At 39.6% G+C, this 13,083-nt stretch overlaps 2 protein-coding genes across 3 annotated transcripts in view; one reads left to right on the plus strand and one right to left on the minus strand.

Moving 5' to 3' along the window:
- Window positions 1-197: 197 nt before the first annotated feature.
- LOC124035614 (proteasome subunit alpha type-1-like) lies at window positions 198-4,873 on the minus strand. Its single transcript, XM_046349149.1, has 10 exons — window positions 4,781-4,873; window positions 4,038-4,082; window positions 3,848-3,949; window positions 3,658-3,761; window positions 3,466-3,554; window positions 3,277-3,347; window positions 3,064-3,193; window positions 2,912-2,991; window positions 645-749; window positions 198-487 (listed from the first exon to the last, which is right to left on the minus strand). The coding sequence occupies exons 1-10, from the start codon at window positions 4,781-4,783 to the stop codon at window positions 428-430; spliced, it is 789 nt and encodes a 262-aa protein (XP_046205105.1). The 5' UTR covers window positions 4,784-4,873; the 3' UTR covers window positions 198-427.
- Window positions 4,874-5,843: 970 nt separating this feature from the next.
- The window catches only part of LOC124035613 (cGMP-inhibited 3',5'-cyclic phosphodiesterase B-like), an 85,095-nt gene continuing 77,855 nt past the window's right edge, over window positions 5,844-13,083 (plus strand). Inside the window, exon 1 of one of the 2 annotated variants that reach the window (XM_046349148.1) lies at window positions 5,844-6,981. In XM_046349148.1, coding sequence (XP_046205104.1) covers window positions 6,091-6,981 — 891 coding nt within the window. In that variant the 5' untranslated portion in view covers window positions 5,844-6,090. The remainder of the gene's footprint in view (window positions 6,982-13,083) is intronic. The other variant, XM_046349147.1, reaches the window with a different exon arrangement.

Below are 13,083 nucleotides of genomic sequence, written 5' to 3' on the forward strand. Positions count from 1 at the left end.
GTTAGTCATGATGTTTGAACATGTTTTTCTTTTTGTTGTTGTTCAAAGTTCAGTTGGTGCTTAGGTATAAATAAACCCACTTCAGTTCCTACCTTCTCTTTGAAAACATCCACCGAGTGGCCACATAAGAACATAGAATGACAATGCAGTAATGAGAAAATATAACATCACATTTACATGTATTTTAACGAACCATACAAGTTCAGAAAAAGTTGTATTTAATGACAAAAAATGAATGCAAACATTGAATGGCTAACAAAAATCATAGATAGTAGACTTGAACATAATGGTAATTGTTCTCCATGTTGATACAGTTACAAGTGAGTGTGGGTGGAATATTGGTTGTGGACAGGATGCCATCCAATGACTGAAAGAATCAGGGATAAGAGCTTTGTCATCTTCACACTGTCTGGGACACACTTCAATCTCAGAGCTCCATGGGCTCTTCTGGCTTCTCTGCTACCACCTCGTCGTCTGGCTGGGCAACCTGCAGTACAACAAGAGGACAAGGCATGTGCATTGTCAGGTATGGAGATAATAAGATTATTGACGGTACATTATTCAGTTAAGGCAATAACCGTTCCTCTTGACAAGTTTCCTCTGAGAAAATATTTGTATTCAAAATTTGCCACGTAGTTTTTTACCCTTCTCTGTGGCCTCTCCTCAAGGCCTTCAAGGAATGATGCCACATCGCCATCATCGTAGATGGTGAACTCCATGTCCTTGCCAACAATCCCAACGGACACATTCTAAAAGGGCAGACAGTAAGTTGTCAATCTGTGATTTAAGTTGTGTTCTGATCCCCTACCCTTCTCTCTGAACCCCTCATGAATTTAAAAACATTGGATTAGTGTAAGAATGGCTAGGTGTTTTCACATAATAGTAGTTATACCAGTCCATCCCCTCATGGGGAGCAAATGAGAGCCCACTTCAGGGTGAGGAGTAGATAATTGGACAGTAGCCTGATGGAAAAGTCTTAAGGTTACTACAAGCTTCACTTCATTCATCTAAGTGCACGTAGGTGCAGTGGGATTGTTGGAGCAGGGATACGTTTTGGTAACATGGTATCCTTGCTGGTCCCACTCCCATTCAAATCAAAATGTATTTGTCACACACACCAAATAGAACAGGTTTAGACCTTAGTGAAATGCTTACTTAACTGCATTGTTAGTTAATGGCTTGTAAGAAAAATAGGTGTTAAGAAAGTATTTACTAAAATAAACTGAAGTAAAAAAGAAAAGAAAAGGAAAAATAACAATTTAAGACCAACAATTTAAAAAAACAGTAGCGAGGCTGCGTGCATAGCATATATGCATAGTCATTTTAACTATACATTCATGTACACACTACCTCAATTGGGCCGAACAACCAGTGCTCCCGCACATTGGCTAACCGGGCTATCTGCATTGTGTCCCGCCAACCCCTCTTTTATGCTACTGCTGCTCTCTGTACATCATACATGCATTGTCACTTTAACCATATCTACATACTACCTCAATCAGCCTGACTAACCGGTGTCTGTATGTAGCCTCGCTACTTTTATAGCCTCGCTACTGTATATAGCCTGTCTTTTTACTGTTGTTTTATTTCTTTACTTACCCATTGTTCACCTAATACCTTTTTTGCACTATTGGTTAAAGCCTGTAAGTAAGCATTTCACTGTAAGGTGTTGTACTCGGCGCACGTGACAAATAAACTTTGATTTGATATGCAGGGTGTACCGGTACAGAGTTAGTTGAGGTAATTGAGGAAACATTTACATGTAGGTAGAGGTTTAGTGACTCACAAGGGGGCGATAGCAAAGTTTTGTAATGTTATTTATTTTTATTAGTTGCAAGCTGGCAGCCTGGCTAGCTGGCTTTAAAAATAGGAAGCTAGATAGCCTTTTTAACATCTCACATCTATCTCCATGTGAAATAATCAGATGTATAATTTAAACATATGCACTGGCAAATATTTGTATACTTGCAGGTTTAACTACAGATGGGGGAACAAAGCTTCCTGAAGCTGAGGTTTTCAAGACAATTGTGTCAAATAGGTTCATTACTCAAGGCTTTAATTAACACAGTGTACGCCTACTGTTCAAAATCATTTAGAGCAGCCAAATTAGCGTGTGCTCAGCATAGCCTTTTTGTCTTCTACCAAACCAATCAGGTGGTTGTTCGACGATATGAAGCTTCGGACGTCATTAATAACGTTATTCTGATAAAGTAATACAGGCATTGGCACAAAGTACACTTCTTAGAGATTTTGACACATGCCTCAGAGCTCAGGCATCAAACGTAACATCACTAAGTGTAGCCCAAAACATTATCCCAGTTTGATGTGCTGCTTGTGTATTAATTCCCATATCAGCTAAAAACAGAACATCATAATGTTTTGCTTACAGAGAAAAAAGAACATGGCCAGCTAGTTGGCTATAGCAGGTTCTACCATTTCACACTAGCCTGATAGTTATAACTTCTAAACAAAATACCTTTTTGGGTGGATTCTTGTTTATTGGTTATCAATGGAAATTAGGCTACTTGATGAATAACCTATAGATCAGATTGAGGAACCAAGTGACAACACTGCCCCCCATGGCTGCGGAAAGAATGATAAGGCGCATCTCAATTTTCAGGTAGTAATAATATAATAATAATATATGCCATTTAGCAGACGCTTTTATCCAAAGCGACTTACAGTCATGTGTGCATACATTCTACGTATGGGTGGTCCCGGGGATTGAACCCACTACCCTGGCGTTACAAGCGCCATGCTCTACCAACTGAGCTACAGAAGAAAAGCATGTTGAATGCCGGATGGTATTACAAGAAGCTGCCCCTTTTGTGACAGAAAAATGACATTCCAACATTGCGCTACGCTCTGAATCTTGCATCTCCATACAGCTTGCAGTAAGGTTAAGGTTTACCTTTGTGGTAAGATCTTGTTCTGCAGGTAGAGTTTCTCTCAGTCCCCGGAGGCCATGTTGAACCAGGTCATTCAGTTCACCTACAAGACAGAATGAAAGTTTTACAACGTGCTTACATCAGAAGCAGAGAAGAAAAGGCTTAAAATACTCACAGTCGAGAAAAGTGTCCATATGTCTTTCCAGGTAGGTACGTGCAGACTGGGAGCGGGCCCCTATGGACATGGCCTTGCAATCAAAGTAGTTGGCAGAGGGGCAGGTCTGGAAAATGTGTGGCCCCATATCCTAGAAGAGACAAACAATATTAGATATGACATACTATTCCACTCATATTTATAGAGGGACAAACCAACCAAAACACATCTTACATCATATCCTGCGATGAGTAACCCCACACCATAAGGCCTTCTTCCATATCTCTGTGTAGGGATCTGGGTTTCTGAGTGCTAGGTCAAGGTGGATTGTCTTAGTTGCAACGGTGTAAAAACTTTTAAAATGACCAATATAGACAATTCATGTTAACCATCATAAAAACTAAATTTGTGGTAAAAGGATACTGCTTCCAATTAGTGTGACCAAGCGGGACACAGGGAGAGGCCGATCAAACACGAACCTGGAGTCCAGGCACTCCTGACGCATAAAGTTGCTGAAGGAGTATGATGGAAGAGAGAAGTGTTAACCTCAGTCAGAAAAACACGGTCTAATTTTCTTCAAGAATATGAAAAACCATGCACAATAGATCCTCTTACCAGAGCAGCCTTGCGTCAGCAGTGAGGCCAGCAATGGAGATGCCAATATGGCTGTCGACATGTAGAATTTTCTTCTGATGGGCAGCCAACTCGGACTGAGCTCTCTGGACAAGAACACAAAATTTGGATTATAAATAGACAACATTTACACTACTTTTCATATAATCATGTCCTTGAATGCAAATTGTACCTTCAGAGCCACAAGCACAGCATGACTGCGAGATTTCAGACCCACTGTGGCAGATCCTTGTTTCACTGCTTCCATAGCATATTCAATCTGATGAATACGCCCCTGAAACACAAAACAGTGACCTGTTATGAGTCACAAATATTGCAGCTGAAATTGCTAACTGTTATGTTACCTATATTTGCAGACTTACCTGTGGACTCCAAACTGTGACATCATTGTCATACTGGTTGCGGAACTAAGAAAAATACAAAAATGAGTCCACAATCTAGAAACCTACATGTTGCTGTCGTCATAGTACAATATGTCATCATTGATTCCATAATAGAAATCAAGTTCCATTTGCATGTGAAAATGTTATCAATGAATCCATTATTGCTACATTGTTTATATTTATGTTGGCTGCCCAAAGCCCACTTTTGAATGGTAACAGTTAGTTCTTAAGTGTCTTTAACAAGGCAATGACTCAGCTAAAACAGCGCTGATTTAACTAGCTAGCAACACAGCTTGGTCTTCACACAGTGAAGTTCGACTTCAAGTTGTGAAAAAGTAGCTAAGCTCGCTAACGTTAGCTGAATAGATAACATTAGCTAGCTAGCTACTACCATTGATTCAAATGGTAGCTATGTCCAATAACATTAAGCAAGAAGTTAGCTACTCCGATCATATTCTACCCAAAATATGGGATTAGGGATGCAGCCATAGCATTTGTTGTTGTCTTAGCTAGCTTTCTATTTCATTACCCTTTTTTTACCGGTACAGTAGCGTGGCTAGTAAACTTAACTAAATGCTTACTCATTGCTGGATAGCTAACTAGTTAGCTAGGTAGCCTTTCCATCCAACTACAGATAACAGAGATTTCTGGTGCATTTACTTAATATGTTTGCATTTATTTTTTATATATCGTACATATTATATTATTTATTCCAAGCTTACCATGATGATAGAACCTTCCACCAACAAGAGCCTCAGATAACCGATGAGTGCTTGATTACTTTTCCTATTGATGTCTGCGCAAAGGGAAACAAGTAGATCACAGAGAGGGGGTATTTTTCTCTCTACCAGATGTAATGTGAAATTATTCACCAGACACTGCTGAAGAAATCATTAACCCCCACAACACACAAAGTAAAAACGTGCAATTACTCAATACACCTAATGTTAAACATAATCTACAATCTCGTCGAAATAACTATTTCCCCCTGAAAATTTCGATTTTGAAGGTGCGTTCCTTATTCTTACATAAATATAACTTGCTTTCTATGATATATCCAAATAGAGTTCCGTCTTCTCTGATATATGTAGTGCTCAAAATATGCGATTCCTTGGAGGAACATTGCTTTCATTTACAAAGTCCCATTAGAACACATACAAAATAGGTATTCTAAGATTAAGCATTTTTTTTTAAATTAAGTGGTAAATTTCGTTAGTTGAACATATTTGGAAATCTTTCTATATCACAGGCCTGCCAGAGTAATTAGGCCTAGATAGGGGTACAATAGCCTGGCTGTATAATTACACTAGAAAATAACTACTACTATTATTACTACTACTTCTACTACCACTAATAATAATGGCTACACCTTCAAATAATGGGCCTTATTGTTGGCCAAAATGTACTCTATCAATCATAAAATCCTACAGAAACAGATCAAGTTGCATATCTGTTTGAAGGCAAGATCACTTGACGTTTGGATTTTGTCCAAAGTAACACAAGCAAGGTCAGGTAAATTGATAAATGCACACTTTCTTTAACCTTACTGTCAACATGTTGACGTTGTGTGGTTGTTTTTAGATGTACATATTATCATTTTTGGGGGGGGGTTCAGTGTATTTTGAACGCGTTCAGACAATGCAATTAATTGTGATTTCAAAAACGCGTGCACTAAAATTACAAAAAGTTAACGCGAGCTGATTAACTCCGCCAGCCGTAGATTTTATATAGCAGCACTCTTCTTCCGTTTTCTGACCGACCATGAGAGTGCACGGTTTGTTCCAGTGCTGCAGAGCGCGTGCCTGTGTAGATCTGTAGTTTTTGTAGCGGATTGTCACATCTAGGCGGCGACACGGAGTCCCTTTTATCTAAAAACAACAACATTTCACCTTCTCTTTCTTTTAGTCAAAATGCTTGAGCACGTTTGAGTGACCATGGAGTGCGTTTGCCGTCATGTAGTTGAGTCTTAATACGTCGAGAATATTGGGAGAAGGAAACTTTTGAAGGAATCCAAGGAGCTACAGTTGAAAACATGGCTGTTCGCGAGGAAGGAGAGGTTTTGCACAGTAAAATCAGGCACCACGATGGGGTTGCCAATGCAAACAGCACAGAGAGCTTCAGGAACGGCTATGTGAAGAGCTGCGTCACCCCTTTAAAACAAGACCATCAAAGGGGATTTTTGTTTAACATCTGTAGGTTTTGCAATGAGGACATTCTGAATTCAAAAATATTTCGAATTTCTGGCCTATACCTGGGTGCATTCGCAATTTTTGCAGTTTCATTGCTTATTTCCAGGAGCTTACAAAGTGACTTCAGCTTTTGGGATTTGCGGACTTTTCTGTCGGGCTTCTCTCAGTCCATCAGCCCTCTCTTTAGCATAGGCTGTGCATTCTTCTTTTTGACCTTTTATTTAAGGAGGAAAAAGAGGGAAAGTAATACATGTTGGCTTGTGTCACTGCCAGCATCATGTTACTTAGGGGATTTTTTAGTTTTGCGGTTTTTGCAGTGGGGAGAGGACCAACACCAGATGCAAATGATTGGCAGGTTGTTATTCGTGTTGGGGTGTGTGGGTCTCCTAACACTGATCCCCACTTTGAAACTCAAACACAGTGTTCTGATCCTGGTGTTTGCCAGTGTTGTGTGGTTGGTGTCTTTCACCAGTCTGAGCTGTCTGCCTGCACTCATGAGACCCGTGTTTGCGTGTTTGGCGGGTGTCTCAGGCTCGCTCTTGTCCCTCTGTTTTGACCATTATTACCCGTCGAGGGAAACGCCGAATAGGATCTCCAGCAACGAGGAGAAAGTCCCTGTGATCAGACCCAGGAGAAGATCCAGTTGCGTTTCTTTGGGGGAAACGTCGACCAGCTATTATGGCAGCTGTAAAATGCCTCGCAGACCTTCGTTACCGTGCATATCCAGAGAACAGGTAGGTCATGGGCTGGCATAAAGTTCATCATTGCCTTCATTCATTTGTGCAAAAAGTATCACTGACTGCTCAGAGTGAGCACACGTGCCCAAGAGTACACAACCTTGAACCTGTGGTCTCCAGCAAGGAGGCAATTCAACCCCATATCCAGAATGCATAGGCCTACAGTAGTCCAGACAGACAATCACCCCTACACTGCTGAACTATTCACCATCCAGGTCATTCACCTCTACTCACACAAATAATCGTCTATTGAAATAAACTATTCTGATTGTCCTGCAATAATTAAACCCATATGACTAAAACATGCAGCCACATGCACCAGAAAGTTAATTTACCTAAGTGACTTTTATTCAGACATCCTATTCTATTCTTGTTTGTTGAGTGTTGTGTTGATGACAGGAAAACCTGTCAAACAAGTTAAGTCCATGTTCAAGCGTGATCACTTATGGTAGAGTAATCAATGCAGTGATCATTATTTAGTAATTCACTCACAAGTGTAATTTTCATATAGGCTTAGAAAAGAAGTGGTTAGTGCTACATATTGACTAATCTCTGAAGTTCTCTATAAGGTAATTATTTCACTGTAGTTAGGATATCCTGGTGTGAGGCCACTGCAATGGAAAGTGGGAGTTGCATCAAGTGTATTTATTTGGCTTCAACACTCACTGTATTCCAGGCAATGTATTGTGACCACGGAGGATATTCGGTCCCCAATAGTTCAAGGTGGAAGATATTCATCCAAGACCCCCCCCAATAGTCAAACATCCTGTTCACACTTACAGTAGATTGTAAACAAACTATCACTGACCCAGCTGAGCAAGGCAAGCCCTTTTTAAAGGTTCTGTCTGTAAAATGTTATAGGTTACAATTATTCATTTTTTTTAAATGCCCCTTGATTTTATGAAGAAGACAACTTGATCACTTGACAACCTATTTCTTTCTTATGCCCAAGCATAACATTCAGGGATGTGAAATATTGCTAGCTTGCTTACATTTTCAATATCTAAACTCAAGTACCAATTGTGTATCAGAAAGAAGCTGTTTTTGGAAGGACAGTGCCCTTCACTCTGACAGTAAATAGACCTCAGGCGTTAACATCAAATTATGTTCCATATTTTAAAACCCTAAAGGAATGTAATTCCTTTAAAGATTTATAATAACAGGCTATTTGTGTGTAGAAATTTTATGGATTGCAGTCTGCTTTCATTTTATTATCAGTGATGGTAGCTGATTCTAGTTTATTTGTGAAATATTTAGGCGTAATGTCACACATTAACAGTAAGAGTTTTCAAATCCAACGAGGGCAATATGTTCAGCTGACATTTTAGTATGTGCTCTGCCCTCTCTGACCATATTAGATTAGCCTATCATATTGTTCATTATCAGTTTGATTTATCCGAATGTAGTTTTGCCTCTCTGATTCTGTCTGAACCTGTGACGTTTTATAAAAGTGACCTGCCAAATATTGTTTCAGCAATAGCCTTTGTTGTAAACTGGACGACCTTAAAGATGGAGATTATTATGAAAAGATAAGACTCATAAGCTGCATAAAGGATGTTTTATTACGGTGTTGTAATAGCACACTTCACTCATACAACACAACATTCAATTTGTTCTTTGTTCATTTGACTCATTGTCCTGCAGTGGATGTTGTCAGGAATAGATTGCAGACTCAAGTCTGGATACGACCATACAGGTCTGGTCTAGCGTTAATGTTGTCAGGCAGTGAGGGGCATTGGTGTAGACCAGTATTGATCAGTGAAATAAAGATGTCACTGCCTGTTGTCCAACTGTATTGACTTAACAAGAGAGGACAAGAGTGCCAGCATCACCCAAAACGAGCTACTGTCCTAGCTGAAGGACCATATTTTAATATCGCAGGCAAGGACGTTAAGAGTGAGATGTGCACGTCAGGTTCAGTGTCCACAGTCAAGTCCTGAATGTGACACTTTGTCATGATGTAGTGTAGACTAATAGTAATTAAGTCTAGCTCAAATATGGTCTTAGCAGACACATTTAGTTGGGAACTGAAAGGACGAACTCAAACGTAATACATAGATCATACTTGTCATCCACACATGCATAGATTACTGGACTTGTTTGGTCACACATTAAATGGCACCTCATGTATCATGACATGACATGATTTGTTGGTCATTGATTCATCAGAAAATATATAGTAAAATAATTTATATTTTTGGAGGTCAGCACATGATGCTTATTGAATGCTGTGTGGAATGTGGAAAAGATTAATTCATGTCAACTTGGGGAAAAAAATATGATTTTTACCTTAAAAGAGATTGTTTCTTGCAACATTGACAATGTGGAAAAATACACAATTTATCTAATATTTTCCACAAATGAACACCACCACCATATAGGATCAGTGGTCAACCACATTTGGGTTTGCTTACAAAGTTTACACACGATCCCTGCTTTCGTCCTGAAGCTCTGCTGGTATTGACATGATGGTATGCTGTGTGTCCTGTTCTGCATTAGATCCATTTGTTGCCAGACAGTGATGCATTTAGGCCTTGTTTGTTAAATGTTTCTAGTTTCCACACAACAAATGTTCAGTGTTAGCTGCCAGACACGTATCAACACCAACACCTTTTGATATGAAACCATGTGCAGCTGAAATCAAAATAATTTAGTCTTTGAAAGACAACTCTGTTTTAATAGGCCTGTCTCTTGCTGGAACTCTCACATGATAACTACAGTTAAAGTCGGAAGTTTACATGCACCTTAGCTAACTACATTTAAACTAAAGTTTTTCCACAATTCTTGACATTTAATCCTAGTAAAAATTCCCTGTCTTAGGTCAGTTAGGATCACCACTTTATTTTAAGAATGTGAAATGTCAGAATAATAGTAGAGAATGATTTAGTTCAGCTTTTATTTCTTTCATCACATTCCCAGTGGGTCAGAAGTTTACATACACTCAATTAGTATTTGGTAGCATTGCCTTTAAATTGTTTAACTTGGGTCAAATGTTTCAGGTAGCCTTCCACAAGCTCCCCACAAAAAGTTGGGTGAATTTTGGCCCATTCATCCTGACAGCTGGTGTAACTGCGTCAGGTTTGTAGGCCTCCTTGCTCGAACATGCTTTTTCAGTTCTGCCCATAACATGTTTTATGGGATTGAGGTCAGGGTGTTGTGATGGCCACTCCAATACCTTGACTTTGTTGACCTTAAGTCATTTTGCCACAACTTTGGAAGTATGCTTGGGGTCATTGTCCATTTGGAAGACCCATTTGCAACCAAGCTTTAACTTCCTGACTAATGTCTTGATGTGTTGCTTCAATATATCCACATAATTTTCCTTTCTCATGATGTCATCTATTTTATGAAGTGCACCAGTCCCTCCTGCAGCAAAGCACCCCACAACATGATGCTGCCACCCCCGTACTTCACGGTTGGGATGGTGTTCTTCGGCTTGCAAGCCTCCTCCCTTTTCCTCCAAACATAAGGATGGTCATAATGGCCAAACAGTTCTGTTTTTGTTTCATCAGACCAGAGGACATTTCTCCAAAAAGTCAGATCTTTGTCCCCATGCGCAGTTGCAAACCGTAGTCTGGCTTTTTTATGGCGGTTTTGGAGCAGTGGCTTCTTCCTTGCTGAGCGGGTCTTCAGGTTATGTCGATATAGAACGAGTTATACTGTGGATATAGATACTTTTGTACCTGTTTCCTCCAGCATCTTCACAAGGTCCTTTGCTGTTCTGGGATTGATTTGCACTTTTCGCACCAAAGAACATTCATCTCGAGGAGACAAACGTGTCTCCTTCCTGAGCGGTATGACGGCTGCGTGGTCCTATGGCGTTTATACTTGCGTACTATTGTTTGTACAGATGAACGTGGTACCTTCAGGCGTTTGGAAATTGCTCCCAAGGATGAACCAGACTTGTTGAGGTCTACAATTATTTTTCTGAGGTCTTTGCTGATTTCTTTAGATTTTCCCATGATCTCAAGCACAGAGGCAGTGAGTTTGAAGGTAGGCCTTGAAATACAGCCACAGGTAAACCTCCAATTGACTCAAATGATGTCTATTAGCCTATCAGAAGCTTCTAAAGCCATGACATCAAGTTCTGGAATTTTCCAAGCTGTTTAAAGGCACAGTCAACTTAGTGTATGTTATCTTCTGACCCACTGGAATTGTGATCCAGTGAATTATAAGTGAAATAGTCTTGTCTGTAAACAATTGTTGGAAATATTACTTGTGTCAAGCACAAAGTAGATGTCCTAACCAACTTGCCAAAACTATAGTTTGTTAAAAAGACATTTGTGGAGTGGTTGAAAAACTAGTTTTAATGACTCCAACCGAAGTGTATGTAAACTTCCGACTTCAACTGTATGTAGGCCTTGTTATGGAGCACTATCACGTTCTTCTCAGGACTCTGACTTTTTTTTTTACAAGGAGCATGTGTGCGTCTAAGTTGAAAAATGTAGGAGCACAATTAAAAATATTTGCGGTAACAAGCCAGGTTCTTTATTAATTGTGCAAGCATGACGGTCATGAATCTGTGCCCAGTGTATTCTCCACGGGCTGCTGTATAGTGAAGTAGTCATTGCAACAATTATCATCTGGGTGATTATTATTTATTTATTTTTTTGGGGGGGAGGGTGCACAGATGCTCCTAAATTAAAATTCATGGTAGCACAGAAAAATATTTTATTTGCAAGTAAAATGGTCGCACTGTAGAGCCCTGCTGCTATATTTCGCTCTGCTGTTTTTTAAATGTGGAACACAAAGTTACACCATACTATTTTTGTATGTAAGCCTTCATACTGTGCTTGACACTCCTTTGTACAACCTACTAATACAGTTCAAATACCTATGATATAAGTCTACTTCATTATGAATTGCATAGGTCAACAAAGGCATGACTAAGGAGGACCATAATGCAGAGAAGAGAAAGTTTTACATCTCATTTGCATGTCTATCACCTCACTTTGTGTCATGTATTCTGAAACCTTCTCTGGTATTAGGTTAGACGTTCTGAGCGTAAAACTTAGTGTCCCAGTGATGAATGATCAGTGATAGGCCATAAGCACTGATACAGTATTTCTTATTTTGGACTCTGATACCTTACATATTTTAAAGTTTGGTTTACATTGGCACATCAGTCATGTTTTTCATAAAGATACTGAAGTTTGGATTTCAGCTTGATAGTTCATGCTAAAAAGCAATGAATAGTACAGCCAAAACAGCCAGGCAAAAGAAGTCCAGATGTCGACTAGTTTGGCTCTTAAGTGTTGGACACACAGTTGGACAAACGTCTTACATTTCAAATCAGATCAAATCACTACATAATCATCAGTGTGTTATCTTATTTATTGTGTTGTTTTCAAGATTACTTGACATTCTTTGAAATTTATTGCAGCTTGACTTTAAGAGTGACGTCATCTGTCCGCAAAACAATCCTCGCAGAGCACAAATAGGCCTAGAACATAATGCACGCAGTGGCAGTAGCCTTCTTTTTACGATGTCTGTGGGAAGGTAGGGATCATTTATGAATAGTTCAGGTAAACAGTGTAAAAGTGCTTTGCACACGACATTGCCATCAGCAGTGGGCCTATTCCAAACTATTTAAAAAGTAACTTTGGGCATCTTTGCTTGTGTTGTATGTCGGACAGACACTGTAGCTCATTATATTGTAATAGTACCCTCCCTCATATAGATAGTACAATTGTCATACTTTCAGGGGATGTTACTGAGGAAGGTACATTGAACTTGTTCTCAACTTGTGGTCCTTCTGTAGCTCAGTTGGTAGAGCATGGCGCTTGTAACGCCAGGGTAGTGGGTTCGATCCCCGGGACCACCCATACGTAGAATGTATGCACACATGACTGTAAGTCGCTTTGGATAAAAGCGTCTGCTAAATGGCATATATTATTATATTATTATTATAACTTGGCTACCTGGTTAACTAAAGGCGAAATAAAAACATTGAATCTGTATTCTTTGCTGATTAGCAAATGGCTGTGAACGTGTTGTGAATGGAGAGCAACATTAAGCTTATGAGCGTCTTACTTGGTTGAGATAAAGGCGCCACACTCTGTCCTGTGATCTTATGACCTAGCTAGTACAACACCTCAG

This window comes from Oncorhynchus gorbuscha, linkage group LG05 (assembly GCF_021184085.1).
Source record: "Oncorhynchus gorbuscha isolate QuinsamMale2020 ecotype Even-year linkage group LG05, OgorEven_v1.0, whole genome shotgun sequence".
NCBI lineage: Eukaryota > Metazoa > Chordata > Actinopteri > Salmoniformes > Salmonidae > Oncorhynchus > Oncorhynchus gorbuscha.

Excerpts from the sequence above, each read along its gene's own strand:
- LOC124035614 (XM_046349149.1), bottom strand. Across the intron at positions 3,950-4,037 it reads TCACAGTTTGGAGTCCACAG|GGGCGTATTCATCAGATTGA; the intron begins GTAAGTCTGCAA and ends TTTGTGTTTCAG. Across the intron at positions 3,348-3,465 it reads GGTCACACTAATTGGAAGCA|AAACCCAGATCCCTACACAG; the intron begins GTATCCTTTTAC and ends CCTAGCACTCAG.